This window comes from Lepidochelys kempii, chromosome 4 (assembly GCF_965140285.1).
Source record: "Lepidochelys kempii isolate rLepKem1 chromosome 4, rLepKem1.hap1, whole genome shotgun sequence".
NCBI classification, from domain to species: Eukaryota; Metazoa; Chordata; order Testudines; family Cheloniidae; genus Lepidochelys; species Lepidochelys kempii.
The window spans coordinates 59380949-59404051 of NC_136383.1; the positions used below are offsets into that span (position 1 = coordinate 59380949).

General features: G+C 39.5%; 1 protein-coding gene across 1 annotated transcript in view; it reads right to left on the reverse strand.

Moving 5' to 3' along the window:
- DCHS2 (dachsous cadherin-related 2) overlaps positions 1-23103 on the reverse strand; it is a 232076-nt gene that overhangs the window by 53700 nt on the left and 155273 nt on the right. Inside the window, exons 4-10 of the mRNA XM_073343187.2 lie at positions 20017-20253; positions 17246-18262; positions 15600-15787; positions 14685-14784; positions 4689-4846; positions 2455-3295; positions 157-396 (exon numbers count right to left, since the gene is read on the reverse strand). Coding sequence (XP_073199288.2) covers positions 157-396; positions 2455-3295; positions 4689-4846; positions 14685-14784; positions 15600-15787; positions 17246-18262; positions 20017-20253 — 2781 coding nt within the window. The remainder of the gene's footprint in view (positions 1-156; positions 397-2454; positions 3296-4688; positions 4847-14684; positions 14785-15599; positions 15788-17245; positions 18263-20016; positions 20254-23103) is intronic.

The window sequence follows — 23103 nt, forward strand, 5'->3', positions numbered from 1 at the left end:
TTTCCCTGGCTTGCTTGAATTTTCCATGGAGAAGAGTGAAACCTTTCTGGGGAGTCCATCTTCATTCATAGGTTTAGAAATATGGAGCCAAGATGCGGTAATTAACATTAACATTATTTCCAGCATGAAAGTAATGGCTAAAATGACTGAAATTACCTGAATCTCTGTCTACAGCTTCCACCTTAATGACAAACTCTCCAGGATCTTGGTTTTCAGAGACTGCAGCTTCATACAATTGCTTTTGAAATACTGGCCTCTCATCATTTACATCAAGAATGTTTACAGTCAGCATCTGGGTTGCAGAGAGTGCTGGTGTGCCATCATCAAGAGCCATGATAGTCAAATGGTAGTATTCTTGACTTTTGTGGTCCAAAGGAAAGACGGTGGTTAGCAACCCTGTTATAAGGAAAAGAAAGTTCAAAAGGGCATTGTTTCCTTACAACACTCCCCTCTTAGTACAGTAAGTTACACTATCACAATAGTCAGTCACTATTCGTTTAACCTCTGCAGTCCCAGAGAAGCTCAAGTAGTGCAAATATTTATATAATCTCTTAATGTGCAATTCGCTCTGAAAATGTAAAACTTTGTAAATGTGGCATTGATTTTCATATCAAATGTGTTCACTTTACAAATAAGATGTTTTTTCTATCTACTCTAAAACACTGTGATATCACAGCACCCTCTTGACAGCCCTGCAAACTCAGCCTTGGGCTCCATATGTGAGTCAGGCTGTTTTTTCCTTGTATCATCACCACATGATAAAGATTCTACTAGACAAATTACGCCTTCAGTGACATACATGTAACCCCACTGCTTTCTTAATTCTGTGCTAAAGACTTTAACACAGGGGTTCTCAATCTTTTTCTTTCTGAGATCCCTCCATGCTGTAAAAACTCTACCGCCTACCTGTGCCACAACAATTGTTTTTCTGTATATAAAAGCCAGGGCTGATGTTACAGGGCAGCAAGCATGGCAATAGCCCAGGGCCACAGGAAGCAATGTTGCTCAGGCTTTGGCTTCAGCCCCAGGTGGTGGGCTTGGTGCCTTCGGCTGCAGTCCCGTGTGGTGGGATTTCGGCTTTCTGCCGTGAATCTAATGCTACCCATACTTGGCAGACCCCCTGAAACCTGCTCACGGCCCCCCAGGGGACCCCTGGTTGAGAACCACTGCATTAGCACATTTCATTCATGTCTACACAATGATAAAAAGCCAGCGGCTAGCCTGGGTCAGCTCATTCGGGCTTATGGGGCTCAGGCTCCATGGCTGAAAAAAATCACAGTGTAGACATTCAGGCTTGGGCTGAAACTCAAGTTCTGGGACCCTCCACCCTTGCAGGGTCCCAGAGCTCAGGCTCCAGCCCAAGCCCAGATGTCTACACAGTGATTTTTAGCCCCGCAGCCCAAACCCCACAAGCCCGAGTCAGCTGACCCAGGCCAGTCCAGCGATACTGCGGGTCTTTTATTCCTGTGTAGAAGTACTCTATCAGGCTTCCAATGGAGTTGCACTGGCGTAACTGATTGGAACTAAGGGTTTGTCCTCACAAATAATTAGTTTGCAGTCAGATGGTGGGGAAATCTTCCTCACACTAGCCTGCTACACTCTCACTGTCCACGTGCACCCTGCTGATGTACATTAACAGTTCATTAATTTGCTTTGATCTATTTGTTTCCAAAGAACTAAATCAAAGCATTTTAGTGAGCTGTTCATGCACGTCGGCAAAGTCACACAATTAGACCACGGCAGGCTAGGTAGAGTCATACCTCAGCTTGCCACAAACTAAAGTTTGTGTAGACAAGCCCTTTCTAATGTGATGTTTATTTTACACTTGAGAGGGTTCTTTTTCATCATTTTAAAAAATATTTGTGTGTCCATGGTAGTAAAAGAGCAGTGTGAGAGAAACTTTTTTCTTGTTCCAGAAATTTGTCCCAAATCTATGGGAGTCCCACAAACAGTTAACATACATGGGCCTGCAATCACAGAGAAGATTGGCAATGAGACTATAAACCAAAAATAAGTGGTAACAACTATATCCTGAAAAAGATGTACAACTGCACACCCCTTATAAAAAGGGAAAAAATGGATTAATGTTTGAAATGGATGTGGCATTAGTGTTACAGATCTTGTGCGGGAGACAGAGCATTCCTGGGGGAAAAAAGTGTGAGAGTGGGGAATGAACTCCAACAGAAATTAAGGATCATTATATCATCATCTTCCTCTGTAAGTACAAGGTGTCCTTCTTTTACCTTGCATTCTCTAATATAAAGCTGTTTGTGTGTGTGTGTAAAACACATCTAAAAAAAACCCACTCCAATGCACACACTTCTTCCCTTAGCTTGAGGTTGAAAAAACAAAACTGTGACAGATGTTAGTAACACTGGTTAATACACTCCTGGAAGGTGGGCAGATAGTATGGTGATGAGCATAGCATAAGAATCTATATAGAATATACAGTACCTGTGGTTTTATCTAACAGAAATGCTTCGTTTTCATTGCCTGAAAGAATGTGATATGTAACTTGTCCATTCCTTCCTTCATCTGGATCCTCTGCAATTACATGATGCACCAGAGAGCCTACCTCTGCGTTCTCCATGACATAGGAAAGAGAGGAAGAAACAAAACTGGGACTGTTGTCATTAATGTCTAAAATGACAATTTTTGCTGTCAGGGAACCAAGTCTGCGCTCTGTCAAGTTTATTGCCTGATCTGATGCAGACACTGTCAGCACAACAGAGTGAGTGACCTCTCTGTCTAACGGAATTGCTGTGATCAAGGTGCCATATGAAGGGTGGATGAGAAAGGGATTTTCACCAGAGTCACTCGTTTCTATGGAATATTGTACTCTGCTGTTCAGAAAACTGCCATCTCCGTCTTTTGCATTGAATGTGTACACCAGAGTGCCAACAGGTACATTCTCCTCTATGCCAATCACTATGAAGTTATCCTGGAAATAAGGGGAGTGGTCATTTTGATCTTCTACATCAATACCGAGGAAAATAGTGTAGTTCTGTGGAGGATTCTTATTATAATCCTTCATGACAACTCTCAGAAGGAAGTGAGAAGTTGTTTCATAGTCAAGTTCCTTGAAAAGAAACAGATCCCCTGTCGAACTATCTATTTCAAAATGATCATCACCCTCTTCTTCAGATACACTAAAATGCAGTTTTCTGTTGGTTTGCAGATAATGACCAGGCAACTTCACCGAGCTCAATATTTGTGCAGGCTTAAAATTCTCAGGTATGACAAAGTGCCTGATATCTTGAGAAAAGACAGATCTCCCTTTAGAAAATGGGATTACCTGAAACAAAAGCACAAAGACAGCAATATTTTTTCCATTGCTACTATTGGGATTTTTTGCAATATTGTTTTTCTTTACTAATTAAGAGGCTATAGTCATTTGTAGCTTGTTCATGCATAATTCCCATTAACAGACATCAAGGACAGAACAGACCCCACAATTGTATACTTGTAACACAGGGAAAAGCTTTAATCCCCCTTCCTCCCCTGAAATTTAACAAAAGTTAAAAATCAACCTTAGAAAATCCTCCAACAAGTCACTACCTAGATTCATCCTTCCAAGCACCTTGGCACTCAAGGTTGGAGCAGAGTAGGGAACAAGAGGTAATCTCCCCTCCCTGAATCTTACGAGCTCCACAAAGAGGCTCCATCCCCACTGCTCTCTTCCCGCAGCAGAGCTCCTCAATAGAGCTGAGATGGGAACATTTTTCAAAGTCTCAAATTCTAATGGGATGGCAAAACTGTTTCTCACCCAGCTTTACTCTTGAGCTGCCTTCCCTCCTGTGGCAGGGATGTGGTGTTGCCCAGAAATCACCATCCGCAATTTAGTTTGCCAAATACGAATAGCAATTGATTTTGTTGAGGATTAGTTAAATTGTCCAAGAATTTCCTTTACCACAGATCATTGAAATGATCTCAGAATGGGAGAAACTCTTCAATAGTTGAGCTGCATCAGTCTCATGATTGAGAAACGTTTAGCATATTCCAAAAATTAACCTTCCTACTGGTGATATACGAACAATATTCTGGGTGACATTCAACCTATAATTAAGGGATTATAGAAGACCCCCGACAAAGCAGATCTACCGTGGTTCTGATGGACAGAGGGTAGGTGGCTACAGAGAGGGCACGAAAGTAAATTTAACACTCCCCACGCATGGCAGAGCTGGTCTCTCTGACAGCTCCATATCAGCCAGCATGAAGGGTGCGGGCAGGCAGAGAAGAGACATGGTAATAGTGGGGAAATTGCATGTATTTTAAGTATTTTGTCTTCAGAATTACTCTGTTTTCAGTCTCTCTGTATTGGCTTTTCACTTTGTCTACTCTCTGCTCCATTTGTAATTTTTTTATTGGATATTTTCCCTCTCTTCTCTTATGTTCTCTTATAATCTCTTCCTAAAAGGACATGAACATTGTAAATTGCATGTCAAACTTCTGAACTCGTAATAATGCAATGGTTTCAAAATTAGGCAAAATGCGTTCACCCTCTAATTTCCTGGTTCAGTAGAACAATAGCTAGACTACAGAGAATTCTGATGAGAAGATGTGCTCTTTATATCAAAATATATACATTTTACTTTCAACATCTTCATCCTTTGGGTTTCTAAAAGGTTTAAAAAAATAAACTGAAAATACAGTACCAGTTTTCCAATCCATGCTAAACAAACAGGTACCTGAATGTTAACAACTGCATGTCCTTGAAGAGGAGGCATTCCTTGGTCACTTGCAGTGACCAGTATTCTGTAGTTAGGTCTCCAATTATATGAAAGAGCTTCAGTTGTTCTTAACTCACCACTGTTGGCATCAATCTGAAAGTGACCAAAACTATCTTCTACAGCAAAAAAAGAAATTAATTACTGTTAATATAAATGTTGAAGATACAATATTACTTCCCCAAAGACACACCTTCCATGATCACATATTACTATGCTTTGTAATTAACAATACAGAGTATGTCCCTGAGGTAAGAGAATCTGCAAGTCCCATTTACTTCTATGGGAGTTGTGGGGGCTCCACACCTCTGAGGAGCAAGATCATAATTAGGATGATCTGCTGTGAGCTCAATGACACAATGCCAATTCATGGGGATTACAAGGTATAAGGCACCCGCTTATTTCCATGACCAGACTACCTACATTACTGGATTGTGCACAAGGGGGATATCAGCTCCCATAGGACTGCTACTAACACAAGAGAGAAAGTGGACAGGGAGTGGATAGGCATAAGCAGAGAGTGGGTGGACTTAGCAGCTGAACTGTCCTGGAGGGGGAAGTAAACTGAGACAGATATAGGGCTGACTTACTTCCCACATAAAACAAGGAGGAAGCAGGAACAGAATTGTGACTCTCAAAGTCTGATCTTCGCCTAGGGTAGTGTAAATAGCCTTGTATTTGCTTTGAATAGGAACAATACACTTTGCATGTACTCTAAGGGAGTTAAAATCCTATGCATATTTGCCCTAGAACAAAATAGGATAATAAGAAACTACCCTTTTATAGTTTATACAAAGAGCGGCCACACTGCCAATAACCAGTACATTCTCATTTAAATTATCACTAGTAACCACTTCACATTAGTATTTATTCTAGACTAGCAAGAAAATGCTAACTAACAAGAGTATTGCTACACCATGCTATTTATGCCTTCTCTATCACACTTGAAATAATGAAATTCCTAGAACGAAATAGCAGATTTCCTCCCCAATTTTACTAGAATGTGCAAAAAAAATTTTAAAATTCTAATTCATTTGTTATAAAAAATTCCCCCTTAAAATATTGTGTATAGAGTATTTTTAATAAGGTGAACTTGTGTGTCAAATATAACTGCATAGCATAATAGCTGCTGTCACCCAGCCAGCAGACAAAGGATGTGGTTTAATTAGGCTGCAACTTTATTCACTTAAAATATCTGGGAATACCTAAAAATACATTGCACAGTGCAGGTCATCATCATTTCCTTAAAAATGTCCACATAACCCCCAACCTGGGCCCAGCCATCCCATTGCTGGGACACTGCTATCTTCCCCTCACATGAGGGTTAAGGGGGTTATAAAAGGAGGGGGTTCAGCTCCCTGCTGTATCTGAAACAGAAGGCCCAACCCACTTCCTCAGCTCCATTAAAGGATACTTTCCTTTAAATCCTTTTCCAATCCATTTAATCCAATAACCATATCCCTTCCATAATGAGTATCTGCATTGGAAATCTGGCACAAGTTTTAGGCACTAAGTTGCAACATTATAGCCTAGACCCCCGTCCCACTTCACTGGGTCCCAAACCCACTGTGGGGAAGGCAAACCCCACCCCACATCCCTCCTCAGCCAACCTGGCAGTGAGGGAAAAATTCCTTCCCAGCCCACAAGGAAAAAGGGGTGACTAGCATAGTGCCCACAGCACATCATGAAGGAACCCAGGCCTTTTTCAGATTTCATGGGTGGGAGGGTGGATGCTGCCAACCTAACCCAGGTGAAAGAGGGTTTCAGGGGGGCTGCATGGAGTATAAATAAGCCCCCCTCATTCAGTCAGCTGGAAGGGCAGTGCCTCCCCTGACCTGGGCCCGCCACCTCTTGCTCCTACCTGCTCCAGCCCAGTATACCCCTTCCCCCTCTGCTACCAGTTGCACAGGGAGCCTTTAAAGTGGTAACAGCCCCTTTTCTTCTGGCCAAGGACCCATGTCATACAGCATATTCTAATAAGCTACTGTGGTAAAAACAAATCAAAGACAGATGTAGTACACAAAATATCCATAAAAAGCTAAATTTCCATAGAGAACCCGAGCGGTTGTTCCCCAAATCTGCATATGCAAATTAGAGAGATGCACACACAAATGGCCATTTATGCATTCAATTACCTTACCCCAACTGTGTCCACAAAATATTTGGTTCTGGATACTTTGAATATGCAATTTAAGAGACTAACGTGAAAACATGGCTTTGATTGTCAATCTGTAGGAGATTTTTCCATTGTGTTTCAAGGTTATTTTAGAGTGAATATACATTTCTAATGCCTCAATTAACCCCCTTTTGGTTTGATTCTTGCTTTTTATTGTGCAGTATACCTGGGAAATTACCAGCCAAAGAGACACAAAGTGAACAAGCAAATATATTTAATGGAACAATATTGTATTCTGCACTTTTCCCCTGGATTTTCAGAAAATTAATGCTGCTTTACAACTGTTTTCATATATTACCCTTGGTAAGGCTTGGGTTTAAGGCCTTAATAGCATGTGTCACAGCATACACAGCTACCCTCCATTATTCCAACATTTTGTGTCAGAAAATTCCAGTAGAAGAGAAAGTTGAAGGAGACAGAAAAAATAGGACTAAAAAACCAAACTATAAGCATATGTTTATAACGTGCTAGAAATTATGCATTTTAAAATAATTGACAATGAAAATTAAAGAGAATTGAAACTAATAATAAATAGATGTGCATGAATACAATATCCTTCATGTTCTGACAAAACGAAGCTTACATTAACAAAACAAAGAACACCCCCAAGTAAAGTAGTTACAGCATGAGTGAGCTCCTACAAGTACTCTCACTGACGTCAATGGTAGTCGAGGGTGCTCAGCAGCTCTCAGAATCAGATTTGTTTTTCTCTTTCAAGTAATGCTGTACAGATGGTGTGCAGCTATGGTGTGAAGTACAATCTAAGATTGGTGTCAGTCAGTAAAACTACAGGAGGAGTGAACCTTGCTTACTTGATAAGAGAAAGAAAAATAAGCAACCAGTCAAAAGCAAGGTTTTTGAATAAAGCAGAGTAAAACTAGAACTGGTTGGAAAAACTTAAGATGGAGCCATTTTCCATCAGAGAATGCAATTCCACTGAAAACAAAATGCTGCATGAAATTCTTTAGGAAAAAATAGTTTAGAAAAACCCTCACTTTGAAATGATTTTTTGTTTAGAATTTTTTATTTAGTATTATATTATGTATTGTAATATAATAAAAAGTCAAAATCTAAACAAAATGGTTCATTTTTGTACATAAAAATGTTGTGATTGATCCAAAACAAATTTGGGAGCAATTTTCTTTCAGAGAATTTTGAAATTTTCAAGTTTTACTTAGATGTGGAATGAAGCCAAATTTTGAAATCTCAAAATCCTTTCAAAACAGAACTATCATCCACTGCACACAATTCTAAGTCAAACCTTTTCAATTTTATGAAGGTGGTTTCCAATTAGCTGAATTTAAAAAAAATATTCTTTATTGATTTAACAAATTATAAAATCAGGATAATAAAAGACAAACATACACATCTAGACCATACTTTAAAACTTCACACTTTTGATTTACTTAACATAGTTTTGGTATTGTTTCAGGATTCCATAAATATGAGGCAGAATAAGAAAACATCAAGGAGATGTTATCTAAACCAGAGATTTTAAGGGTTACCTCTGTACAAAAACAAATATATACAATGTAAATATATATGCACAACACACATAATGCAAACAATTAAATTTACAACATACATGAAGTAATTGTCATGGTCATTTATCTAATGTTAATATGCAACACTGCACTAATTCTATGTGTGACATTTCATAGAGATATATAAAATTCAGAACACCCAATTTAAACAGAAGTAATATTAATCCAATTTAACAGTGCGGTTTTTATAGCCACAACTGCATTAAAAGCGGCTGTGGAGGTGCACTGTCTCAGCTGCAGTTGCCAATCAAATGCTGTCTATGGAGTACTCCGTCTTGTAAAATGCCTGCCTTTGTGCAGGGAGAATGTGCTCAGCAAATAATATACTCTTGCAGCATACAATGCCCCCAGCATTAGCTCTAAAGTTGAAGGGGAAGAAGAGGGCCTGCTTTCCCAGCCACGCCCCCTTTTGGGGGCAAAGTGCCTCAGGTCACACTAGCCTACCTCTCTCATGAATGCTTGAGGAACAAAAACACCAGTGTTCTGGATACCGTTGAAGTGGGTGCATGAGAGAAAGGAAAAAATTCCCCTGTGCTCTCTATTACCCTGATGCATCAATGTAATCGGGACTTGAAAAAACGTACCCAACACCCGCTAGCCTGAGAAATAAGCCTACTCGCCAAGAACCAAAAATAGCTGAGCAGCCACACCCCTCGTAACCAACACCCCCCCCTTCAGTTAAAAGGAATACAATCATATCACATTTAGATACGTGGCCCTTCTACACAGGGAAATTGATCAGAATAGCTATTGAGGAATAAACAATTGTGGAGAATTATAATTCAGAATCAAGTGATTTTTATTCTGGAATACAGTGTCCACACTGGGAGTTATTCCAGAATTGCTATTCCGACTGTTAGTTAATGCTCTTGAGTGCACACTCCCTGCATTTGCCTGAGTTGGTGCTCCACAGGCAGTATGCATCTGGCAACTGCAGCTGAGTCAATGCATCTCAATGTGCTCTGTTAATAAAGGGGAGGGGAGAACAAGGGAAACAGAGGGGGGAAATAAAGAAACCGAGGAAAGAGGAAGAAGTGGGGAAAGAAGAAAACCCTAGCCACCTAGGGTGGTTGGGTCCCTACTCGCCCAGTGCTCCCCTCCTGGTTAGTTCCCTGCTGGTGCCCTGGTATTCTATTCCACTGTGCTTCCCTCCCCTCTGCTGCCCAATCCACTCGCTGTTCTGCTCGCTCTCGCATTTATCTGCTATTCTCCAATGCTCACGAAGCTCCTTAGCTCTTTTCCACACAAAGCAGCACATACTGCAAATCTAGATAAAGAGGAGGTAGAACTGTAAGGTATTGAGGAATCCGACCATGAAACTGTAACAGAACTGTTCCTCCAGCCATTAGAACATAGGCATTCAGGGTGCTGCGTAATTCATTTAGATGTCTCAACTGGTTTTCAAGCCCTGAATCCCAAAGCTGTCACAATCTGTTTCTGAAAACCTATCATTAGCGACTAATCACAGGAGGACACTAGATCTTTCTCAAATATAAGTGACCTCAATATGCAAATGCTATTATCTTAATTATTTTCCTATGTGATTTCTAGAGGAACTGTATTCTATATAAAGCCCCATTTAAGTTTCCACTTATTTTGAAACCTGATCATTGGAGAGGGTAAGTAATTCAAGAACTTTTGCCAACTTCAATTCATTCTGGTGAGGGAAGGCAAGGGTCTTGTCTTCACTGGGTGAGAGGGAGTCACTGGCAAGGCCCTCCAATAGTATGGATACCACAGGGAACATGAAGTTTGTGAATTCCATCTCTACTAAGGTCTGGGCTCCTCCTTCCCTTAGAGAGCAAGCTTTTGACTTGTCTCTGGCAGACAGCTGTGACCTTTGTCACCCTGCATGTCCCTGGCATGTAAACTCCTACAGTTGTGGTAACCGCATATCTATCCTAAATCTCACAATATGACAACACTCCTAAATTTCATATCTTGGATGTTTTTATGGAATTGTTGTGAATGGAACTGCTTTAGGCAAAGAGTTGTAAAAGGCTGTATTTTTCCAGTGCTACTGGGTGGTCTTAAAGATGACAGGCATATTTTATGAAGCAAAAGACAGGTGCACTTTATGAAATGTAAAGACAGGTGCACTTTTCGGAAATGCTACTGTATAATTAACAAGAGTAAACTAAGTCCAGATAGATCTATTTTCAGTTACTGATGCCATAAAGATGGAGGTTTTCAAGGCTATGACTGTGCCGATTATCAGTCATTCTATGAGTGATGACATAGGAGCAGAACTGTGATTGGATGATCCTGCACATCTGTAGATTTTAGCATTTGAGGGTGTTTTGTTTTGATTTATTTTTTGTTTTAAAGTGAAACATTTACTTTCAAAAGCTAACAGTTGTGTCTTTTGAGTAAACTACAATGATCCCTTAAAGGTTTTCCTCCCTTAAATAAAGGTGCCATTTATGATTAACTTCTTTACACAAGTTAATCTGTTTTTAGCTGGGAATTTCCTTAAGGATCTTAAGAACACTAAACATTACTCAGTGACTAGCATCCCTGTAGACCTTGAAAGCTGCACTGTGGACATTGATATTCATAACTCTTGATCCTGGGACAGTCCCTTAATTGTTGAAAAGAACATTGGGATCTGCATGCAGATCCCAAACTGATTCCTGTTTTTTACAGTAGTCTTCTAGTAATTAATATAGACTATATTTCTTTATTATGTTTTAGTACTGGATTATCTTCTGAACAATATCTCAAAACTAAATTCTTGATTTCTTATTTTTTAAATATTAAGCCACATTCCACTGTGAAATAAAAGATCTAGACATGAAATGCCATTAGCCAGGAAATACAAATGTATTATCGGAGAAGGTCAGATGCCTCTAGATTTGATCACTGACAAAATATCTAATTTCACAGTTGAAGAGGGGTCTGGATTTTTTTGAAAAAAGAAAAGGAGTACTTGTGGCACCTTAGAGACTAACCAATGTGCATAATTAAGGTGGGCCATTTCTAGCACAAATCCAGGTTTTCTCACATCCCCCCCACCGAAAACCTGGATTTGTGCTGGAAATGGCCCACCTTAATTATGCACATTGTAGGGAGAATGGTCACTTTGGATGAGCTATTACCAGCAGGATAGTGAGTTTGTGTGTGTGGTTTTTGGGAGGGGGGTGAGGGGGTGAGAGAACCTGGATTTGTGCAGGAAATGGCCCAACTTTATTATCATGCACATTGTGTAAAGAGTTGTCACTTTGGATGGGCTATCACCAGCAGGAGAGTGAATTTGTGTGGGGGGGTGGAGGGTGAGAAAACCTGGATTTGTGCTGGAAATGGCCCACCTGATGATCACTTTAGATAAGCTATTAGCAGCAGGACAGTGGATTGGGAGGAGGTATTTTTTCATATTCTCTGTGTATAAATAAAGTCTGCTGCAGTTTCCATGGCATGCATCCGATGAAGTGAGCTGTAGCTCACGAAAGCTCATGCTCAAATAAATTGGTTAGTCTCTAAGGTGCCACAAGTCCTCCTTTTCTTTTTGCGAATACAGACTAACACGGCTGTTACTCTGAAACCGGATTTTTTTTAGTTTACTTTATTTGACCAAATAAGGTTTTTAATCAGAGTATAACATATTTAACCTTTTGACATTTGTAGCAGTAACATACCAAAAACAGTTAAATTTTGGGGTAGTAACCATTTTAATAATTTGCATTCCTACTGAGTTCTCTCCAAAGCTTCGCTGTGTAGCCAATGGGGGAAACCTTTGTGACACTGAAGGGAAGGTGGAACTACGCAGAGAGACAGCCGTCTCTACAGACTAGCCTTTAATTTGTCAGACTTGGTCCACAGGGTTGGGAGGCCCTGACTGCCACCTGCTCTGCAGCCCTCTAACTCTCAAATCGCACTAGAGGGGACAATTTTTTGACAACTCTATAGTTCAACACAGAGGAGTTTTCAGTCCCTTTTGGTCCTCTCCTCAGGAGGTGGCGATCTGGATCTATATTTTTAGGAGTATACCTGGGTTCTTAGCACCTTGTAATTTTTGCATAATAGAAAAAAATTGTATTATTTCAGAGAAACAGATGCAATAAAAACCAACCTTCAGATTAATAAAAACTGTTGATTCTTATTACACAAATACATTACAACGGAAATATTTTCAATCCAGCTGTAAAAATTTAATTTTAAAAAGTGTCTGTTGGTGGGAGAGAGCAGATTTAACATCTGGGCCCTTATGGAGGTTATGGTGTTTTCCTCCTACAATTGCAAGTATAGTCCATGAAAATACCGGGGAATATAGCTCATAATAACAAGTAACCTCTGCCTTGCCATGAAGGTATTACTTCCTCCCTTTCTCCTTAAGAGTGAGATGTAATTTAGTTTTATGATACTTTAGTTTTGGTTCTTTACTCTGAAGTGACAAATAAGACTGACAAGTCTAAACTGACTGAGGCATGGGTCTGAGCTCTAGCTAAGCAAAGATGACAGATGAGAAACTGTAGAACTCAGATGGAAACATCAGAGCCGTTTTCTTGCATAGCCTGTATTCAATCAAATGTTTGTCTTATGTGTCAATTATTACAGATTTAAAATATTAAGCATGAAAGACATTGACTCCTTAAATCCTGTGAAACAAAGCAGGGTATAAAAAATAACGTTACGGAATTCTGATGTGAACGCCTTACTGACAGTTTTTCAGAAATAAAGTTTTATTCTTAACAGGTTTTGCAGTCTTGAACAAATAATGTGGTATAGCCAAGGGAACTGCCATGTTTTTCTCATTGTTTAGATGGTCTCTTCTTATTTTATGTATGACACAGACAGACAAGAACACATCTTTATCTCTGATTAGCACTAATGGATCCATCTTTCTCCTGTTGAAGTGTAGGAGATCTTTGTCATCGATTTCACTGGAATCAGAATCAGGTCCTAAGGCCTATTCCATCTCCTATGTGTAGGAGTTCTGGGGGATTTTTATGTTGCCAAACAATATCAGACACACATATTGCCAAACAAAGGGTAAAAACTGAGCTAAAAAACACAAGCCTCATCGTTTGCTCAGATTATCTTTTGATAATAAATCCATGGTACACCCACATCTTGAATACTGCATGCAGACGTGGTCACCCCATCTCCAAAAAGATATACTGGAATTGGAAAAGGTTCAGAAAAGGGCAAAAAAAATTATTAGAGAGTACGGAACGGCTTCCGTATGAGGAGGGATTAATAAGACTGGGACTTTTCAGTTTGGAAAAGAGACCATTAAGGGGGGATATGATTGAGGTCTACAAAATCATGACTGGTATGGAGAAAGTAAATAAGGACGTATTATTTACTCCTTCTCATAACACAAGAACTAGGGGTCATCAAATGAAATTAATAGGCAACAGGTTTAAAACAAACAAAAGGAACTATTTTTTCACACAATGCACAGTTGGTCTGTGGAACTCTTTGCCAGAGGATGTTGTAAAGACCAAGTCTATAACAGAGTTCAAAAAAGAACTAGGTAAGTTCATAGAGGATAGGTCCATCAATGGCTATTCATCAGGATGGGCAGGGATGGTGTCCCTAGCCTCTGATTGCCAGGAGCTGAGAATGGGTGACAGGGGATGGATCATTTGATGATACCTGTTCTATTAATTTCCTTTGGGGCACCTGGCATTGACCGTTGTAGGAAGACAGGCTACTGGGCTAGACGGACCTTTGGTCTGATCCAGTATGGCTGCTCTTATGTTCTTATGATGCCTGTTTCAGGCTGTCATGAACTGTTCCTATAGCAGGAAGATTTTCAGTTGGTCATGGGAAAGAGGAGATCATTTTTCCATTGAGATGTTGAAGAGTTGCTCATAATGACAAACTCTGTACTGTATGTGCTGTTGGATGATTATGGTCCTACTCTTGGGAAAGCTGCAGTTTTTAACTGAAGATTCTGTGACTTGTCATAGGAGCAAGTAAACCCCTGTGAAGAGGCAGAGGATGATGGGAAGGAAGCTAGCTGCTCATGCCTCCGCGATCATTTTGGTATGACCTATTTGTCATATGGTACCCTGATTATTACTTATACAGAGGGCTCTGCTATGGCAGCGTAAAAGGAGCTCAAAAGTGGTTGTAAACATAGTCTCACTTCAAGGCCCCTTTTCACTGCCAGAGTTATCTAATTGAGCCTCAGTGTAAACAGGAACCAGACTCTGTATGTGTAGCGGCTCCCTTAGACCCATCATTATTTTAATACACTTTCTATTGGGCACAATAATTATAAATTCTTACCTGACAATATTGAATATAACACTACACCATTGTTTCCAAAATCAAGGTCCTTTGCAAACACAGTGGTGACAAGTGTACCTTCTGGCTGTCCTTCCAAAACCTGCCATCAAACAATGTGTTTACAAGAGCACTTTACATATTATAAAGGACATTAATGCGTCATAATTGAATTCATACACCACAAAACAGTTAACTTCAGTACTTATATAGTAGGAGCACTTTCCATTCTAGAAATGGCTACAGTCAGTGAAAATAAGCTACATTTCAGAGATACTGCTAAATTAATACATTTCTAGCAAATCTCCAATGAAGTTCATTTGTCCGCATGTCTCTTCTCTACAGAAATTATTAATATCTCTTGTTTCTGAGAGCATAAGTAAAACATGAGATGCAAAATTTAAAGAAAATACCAGTACAATCTTCAGCTCCTAATGGTCCTGAAACAGTTCAAGTCCAACTGTTCATACATTCACATTGCCCATATGATACATGAAGCCAAATCTTGAATGCCTTACCCAATTTTTGCCCTATGATATTTAATACCATAATAAAAAGCAACTAATACATTAGAAGTAATTTTCTTTAAAAAGTTGTTTATTTGATACTGACCCTAAAATGTCAGGCTGTTAATTGAATCTGAATACGCTGTTCGTTTAGGTCATGCTAGGGGAAACAGGCAATGTAACTTTCACATGGAATAAAAGACATGTCTTACAGAGAGAATACACTTGATTTAATAATGTCCATGTAGCACTCAGAGCACATGTATTTCACAACACTGTGGTGTGTGAACTGAGCTTTGGAAGGAAGTCTCATTTACAATTCAAGCTTTTTGCCACAAGATGGTGCTCAAAACAAATCCTGCACTCCTATGATTGACCAGATTAGAAAATCACTGAAACAGTTACTACAAACCTTGAAGGTTACTTCTTTTCCAGATGGAATCTGAGGGAAGTAAGGCTGATTATCATTGAGGTCAGCAACTAAGATATATGCAGTTGTTGTGGCATTACGCCGGGGAGCACCGTGGTCAGTCACTAGTACGATCAATCGATGGTGAGTTTGCTGCTCGTGGTCTAATGCAACCCAGTTTATAATTTCACCTGTTGGACCAAAAAACAAAACAAAAAAATTTTAAAAAAGGGGGAAAAGGCACTGAATTAGTGTATTCATTGTATTAGTGAAATCTTAATAGACTGTATAAAATTAATAGAAATATGCAGAGTTTAAACCAACTGCTTGCGTCATTTGATATACCTACTACAGTATAGAGAATATTATCCCAGTTTACTAAACTTCATTCCACAAAAACACCTAGTTAATCAAAGTTTACTTATATACCCCAGGGTCATACTACACTCTTCACTGTACTCTGGATCCCAGAAACTCGCACAATGAAACAATATTAGCCAACTGTGCAGGCTGGCTATTTTAAAGGAGAAATCTGACCCTCTCTTATTGTATCCCAGATTGGAGAACCTGAAGTGCAGACTTTAACTGCTGACCTTATCTTCACTGTGCTTCAGAGTTAGGAAACTCAACACAGAGTCTCTCTCATGATCAGCAAACCTAATCTTCACCGTACTCTGAGGCTGGAGATTCCAGGGGTCAAATTTAATACAAGCTTCCGGACAGCTGCTCAAGTGCACTCACATTTATCTGAGGATTTTGAGTGTCCCTATTTTTCAGACAGATGAACTTATATTATACATTTTAAGACCTTCTCTGTTACTTGTCTCCCTCTCTTTGTTTACCTTTGAACTTTCATAAACTTATTATACAAGACTTTACTTTGAAACAGTAGTTTTATTTTGAGATGTCACATTTCCAAAGTATCTAGAAGGGCCCTTTGACCCCTGGTTATACACCATTTTACGTGGTGGAATCTCACATTGCAGATGTGTCTTGCAACAGCAATCTCTTGCTAGTCAGCATATTCACAGTACCTGTGTTTCTTAAAGGCTTCCCTTCTGCATGACTCTCAGTATTTTATTCTACACTACGAAAACATACTGGAGATAATGGTTATCACTGAGAACATTTTGGGATTCATTTTACAGTGCATAACTTTTCTGAGACAATTTTCTTTTTGCAACACTACTGATATCTTCAATTCACAGTTTTAACATATACTATTCAAGATTTTCACAAATGTGCTCCCTTTAAAATGTCACTATTCCTTTCATTCTTGTTTCTCGCTGATCATTTCTTTTCAACCTTACTTGACCACTAGACAATTAGGAATTTTTCATATGATTTATTGAAGCTATTATTTAATACTCCCAAATTTTCTAAGGTCAAACACAGACTTATGAATGAGTAAGCAAAGAAAAGCTATGACTGAGTTGAGAGTGAAAAAACAAACCCTCTAGGTTATCCTATTCTTCATTGATTATTCCATCCCAACTTTTTGAGGCTCTGAATTATGCGTATTAATTATGCGTACGCCCACCCAAGAGAGACATGACAGTTCCTGGACTTCACACATTACATTAATTCCTTTAGAGGAAGACTTCTTTCTAAAAGAAATAACGGGGAGATTACAACTCATAACATGCTACCTGTGTTGGAATTAATCTTGAAAAACTTTCCATCTGACAAGAGGAAATAGGAAAGCTGTCCATTTCTTCCTGAGTCTCTGTCAACTGCTGTGATGGTACCAACCACACCTCGGGGAACTGGACTTTCCTCAATTTCAAAAAAATAAAGATCACGCATGAACATCGGGGAATTGTCATTTTCATCCAGGACATTAACAATTACTGATGTACTCGCATTTTGCCCTGAGCTGTCCTCTGGGCTGCTGACAAAGGCTCTAAAATTGTACATCTGTGTAAATTCATAGTTCAGATACTTCCGGAGGTAAATCCAGCCAGTGACAGGGTCAATTCCAAATGCAGCAGAATCTGTGCTAGGCTCCAGGGAGTACACCATCTGTGAGGCAGTGTGCTGTGGAACTTGTGTGTGGGCTTGTACTTGTAGAATTTTGGCATCCAGTGAAGAAGTCTCACTGACTTCCACTTGATACACCAAGTTTTCAAAAGTCAAGGTGGTGCCCATCTTTTGCTCTTCAACAATCACTGTCAGTATTATCAGAGAACTCAGTGGAGGAGTTCCGTAATCTTCAGCAGTTATGTGCAGAGCATATTCATGCTGCTTATCTGTGAACAGAGTCCTGGTGAGATATACCACCCCAAGGCTTGGATCAATGGTAAATGCATTTGACTGCCTGTTTGCAATAGTATATTTGATTACCCCATTTAGCCCACTGTCTTTATCTTCTGCATGAGCAATGTACAGAGCTGTGCCAGGTACTGTACTATGAGATATAGTTATCTTATCAAATTCTGTAAGAAATACTGGAGGATTGTCATTGACATCAATCACAGATATATTGACCTGGGTGCTACTGTAGACAGCAGAGCTGCCCAACTGCGACTGGACAGTAAGCACAATGAGAGACTGAGTTTCATGGTCCAGCTGCTTTTTGGTGAGAATGATTCCAAACTGAGGGTCAATAGAGAATCTTCCATAAGGATCACCGGAGGAAATTTTGTAAGAGATCACTTCTAAAGTATCTACAAGTGGGAACAAAAACAACCGATGTAAAAAAAATAAGCAACTGATAATATGAGTGTTTAATACAATACACTAAAGAACATCTGTGAAGAATATGCTGCAATGTTGTTAGAATCAGCTGAAAAAATGAAATCCCCTTTACAGATGTTTTTCTTTCCTGAGCTCTTTATGTTTTCTTGCTCATGTCCCTGGAGCCCTTCAATAAAATGAATACTATACAGGCTGCATTTGACTGCATCTATTTTGTCCATTTATGAGATGTTTGATTTTCAACTCCCTGGTATGATAAACCTTTATAGAGAAAATGTCATTGCTCTCTCATTTTCTTCTCGTTATATAAAATATAGTGAAACCCTCCAATAATTATGCCATTTTTAACAGAACAATTTCACTATAAGCTGAAATTCACTACAGCAAGAACTGAGATACATGGCAATACATTAAAAGAATTGTATTTCATTGAGTTTTTCTCTAAATGTACTTTTACTACGTCCAAGATCATTAAATATTCCACTACAGCTTAATATTCTTTCCCATCCTTTTCCACAGGACCACAGAACATTAGCAGAGCCACTCCCTGGGCACTACTTTAGCCCTGGCAGGACACCTGCAGCCAATACACTGTCCTTCCATGGGGGAGAAAGGCGGTGGATTGATGTACTCACAAATCTATCCAAAGCCCTTGCCCCTGCTTCCTTATATGTAGAACTCCATCACCAACATGGTATTTGGATTCCTTTTGCGAGATTCCCAAATCCTGCCTCCACAATGATCTGCAGAAGAGCCACACCAGAGCTGCCCAGTTAGGGTCTTCTGCAGCTATAAAGAATGTAGCAGGATTTGAGCCTTTTCCTCTAAGAAAATAAAGAATAAAATAGATTTAGAAAAACATTATAAGATCACCAGGATTTCGCCATTTGATTTGGGAAAACAGTTTTTGAGGCAACAAGTTGTCTAGATTCCCTCAAAGAGTTGCACCTTACTATTGCTCTAATACCGGGATTTGTTAACTTTTTCAGTGTGGACCAATTAGGGTGGAAGCAGTACCCCATGTGACCTACCAGCTCACCACAGACCACCAAGAAGTGCTCCATGGACCACAGTTTGGGAATCTATGTTCTAAAGGCATACAAAGGGGATCCAATTGTAAACTTAAGCATACTTCTTGTATATAGTATTGTAATGGTGAACTGTTCTTTTTACAGCCTGGTTATTCCTGTTGTGGAGAGAAGCCTGGCAGGCAGGTGCAGAGAATCATCTGACCCAGTTGGCCAGCATCAGGTGACTGGGTCTGATGATTACCAGGCAGGAATATAAATGTGGGTCTCAATTCTCAGAGGGAACCTCCAGGAGAGAGTTGGGAAAACACTCCTGTAACTGCAGTGGATGACTACGAGGGGGTGAGACGCTCCGCAAATTCACCTATGCTGGGTGGAGGCTCTGACTACTAAGATGCCAAAGGGTCCCACAGATTATGTTAGAAACAGGACTATTATTTTGCGTTCTCACTCGACATTTCCTTTTTTGCGTGTTGGACAATACAGAGATCACTGAGGCAAGGACTATGAACTGATCTCGGTGCGGCTGATTTTTTCCACAGCTGGGTGATTGAGTCCACCAGCCTACTAGTATGTTTGACACATTTTAAAAAATGATGAGCTAAAAGAGAGAGATCTTTTTCATATGTTTCTGTACCAGTTACAATTAGAACGTGTTGTAATCTGTCTGAATGCAATCTAAGAGGGCAACTTACTTAAAGGCTCTCTGGCTTTTACAGTTCCAACAGGGCTGCCTTCAGGGATATCTTCAGGAACAGAAAAGGTATACCGTGACCTCTCAAATATAGCTGGTGCCAAAGTGGTCTGGAGGATGTTTACTGTGACGGATGCATTAACAACAGAGGTAAGGCCACCTCCATCCCGTGCAGAAACAGTCAAGAACATCATGGTATGATCCAAATGACTGAGAGTTGATATCAAGTAAATAATTCCTGAAAATACAGAAAAAATTAATAATGAAGACACTGAGTTCATGGAATCCTACACCAAGTTTTAGTAAAACATAAAACATTCTCAGAGTGCACCCCAAAAGTGGGAGAAGGGTGGAACTTAAATATGGCAGGAAGCAGACTGTTACATATTCCCTTATTGTGATTTCATAAATAGCAATGTAGATGCATTTGAAGTAACCATGCCAAATTCTGCTTTCAGTTACACTGGCATAAATCCAGAACAACTTCAGTGATTTCAGTGGAGTAACTCTGAACTTACAGCAGTATCAAGGAGACCAGAGTTTGACCAATAACAATACTAACAACTCTGGAAGTGAATTAGGGAAAAAATAACTTTATTAATGGTAAGAGATTAATTCCACTTCACTATCAGGAAAGTTCATTCCACTTCAGAATGGCAACAATGACAGTCTATTCACAAAACTTCCCAAACAAATACAAGTTAAAGCCACAAAACACAAGTCTGTGGGACCTGTGGTGGACATCATGACAGCAATCACTTACTGGCTGATCATAGCTTAAGGGAAGGGCATCCTTAACTAGCAATTTATGAGATCTGTTGAACTGGCAAAATGTTACCAATTTACTCTTTTGCTTAAAGCAAAAGAAATAACTGCTATAATTTCTGCCTCTTTGAAAGGGTAATGCAGTGCCTTGTCCATAGCAGCTGTCTTTGGGAGCAGCATTCCTCAAAACAAATTCATTTTCAGCATTTAACTCAGATGAATGGGATCAATATCTCTAAATGTATTTTATTCTGACTGCTTGAATAATTACATGTATCATGTTTTTGTTAATTCTCATATAGTCTACATATAACTACAGAAACAACCTTGAACTTTAGCAGCACTTCCAATGTAAAAGGCAGTAGCATGGGCATAGAGTCTTCTTTTGGGGTCCATGCTCCCGCCTTACACAGTCAAAACTCCTCTTGATTTTAAAGGGAGCTTTCATGAGTCAAGAGTTCAGAATCTCAGTAATAATGGTTATATTTAAATATGACTCTCTCGAAGATGTTCATATAGGACTAGAGTGATTCTCCAAAATCAATACTTGTAATTCTTCCGTAAGATTTAATATTGGCCACTTGTCCTTTTCAAGAACAGTCAGGATTTCTGAATTAAGAAGCAACAACAAAAATAAACGGATTAACCCTTACAGTGCACAGAGGCCTGTAGTGTACATGAAGTGAATGGAAATACCAAAAGATCCAGGGAAGTGCACTCTACAGTACAGTATGATAGAGCAAGAAAGTGCATCAGGACATGTTTGCTGCATCATAAATTGCATACAGGTACATTGTGAGGCACAAGACCAAACATCAAGTGGCTTTGACCATCTGAGACATGGAATAATGGCACAGTAATTATGTTTTAGAATGCTTTAGCGCTGTTGATATGGATAGCTGGTTTTAATATTTAAAATGTTTTAAATGCATATATCGTGTGGTATATATCATATTCTGTACATATTCTGCCTTAATTATTGGTTTTAGTGGTATTCAATATAACTGATGAAACTCAGAAAAAGTCACAAGTCTATTTCAGTTCAACTCTGATTCTCATTTACATCTAAGCCCCTTTAAGACCCCTTTATTCTGCTGGAGCAATACAGTGTAAATGAGATTCAGCCCCTTTTTAGTCAAGCAACAGAGTTCCTCCAAAGTCATCTGAGAATTTGTTTTCACACATAACTGAATGAAGGATGGGAGATATCAAATGCACATGGTATCCTGCTTTGACGCTAGCTGTTTAAATGATAGTTGGCCAATTTTAGTTATTTTGGAACATTTTAGAGTTTCTTCCCTTATCCCCTTTTTGGGGGCATTCTACTTTACTTCAATATCTTCCTTATTTTTCTTCTGTCACAGTTAATTTAAAAGTCTACATTAGGAGCAAGAGATGATCACAGGCAAGGGGGAAACCTATAAACCTAGCACATATCAATATCCAGATTATGCTGTTTAAAGATGTCTGCCTACAATGAACGCACATCAACAGAACCAAAACCAAATTCCTATCTTTAGTCGATGTATAATACATTATTTGATAAACGACTTGGTTAAAAATTATTTTCCTCCCATTTAACTCTCTTTCTCTTCGCCTTCCTCTTGTCTCTTTTGTCCTCCTCCTTCTTCTTTGTGTTTTTAATCTCTTTCTTCCTTTTCCACCAACATGACCATTATATTTACAGCTGTGGAGAAGGCAGTCTCACTTCAGCTACATAGACACTGATTTGGTAGCACTCACTCCAGTTTCTATATGAAGCTGCACTTTGATTTTTCTCTCTTCCCCATCACTCTGTCATTTTGAGATTCTAAGGAGGAAGCAAAAGTGTTCTGTTTATTCATGAGACTATGTGTCCTCCTTTTTCCTCTCATGTTTTGAGAATGACTGATCAATGGGTAGAAGGAAACCCATTTCTGCCTGTCTGTCCTTAAATAAGTACAATTTTGAACAAGAAAATTGATAGTCAAATTTAAGATTTTTTAGGACATTGTTCATTGAGATTAAATATGAGGCCTTGTCTACACTACAAAATTAGGTTGAATTTACAGAAGTCGGTTTTGTAAAGAGCGTTTTTATACTGTCGATTGTGTGTGTCCCCACACAAATGCTCTAAGTGCATGTAGTCGGTGGAGTGTGTCCACAGTACTGAGACAACCGTCGACTTCCGGAGCGTTGCACTGTGGGTAGCTATCCCACAGTTCCCGCAGTCTCCACCACCCATTTGAATTCTGGGTAGAAATTCCAGTACCTGATGGGGCTAGAACATTGTCACGGGTGGTTCTGGGTACTCATCAGGCCCCCCTTTCCTCCCTCCCTCCGT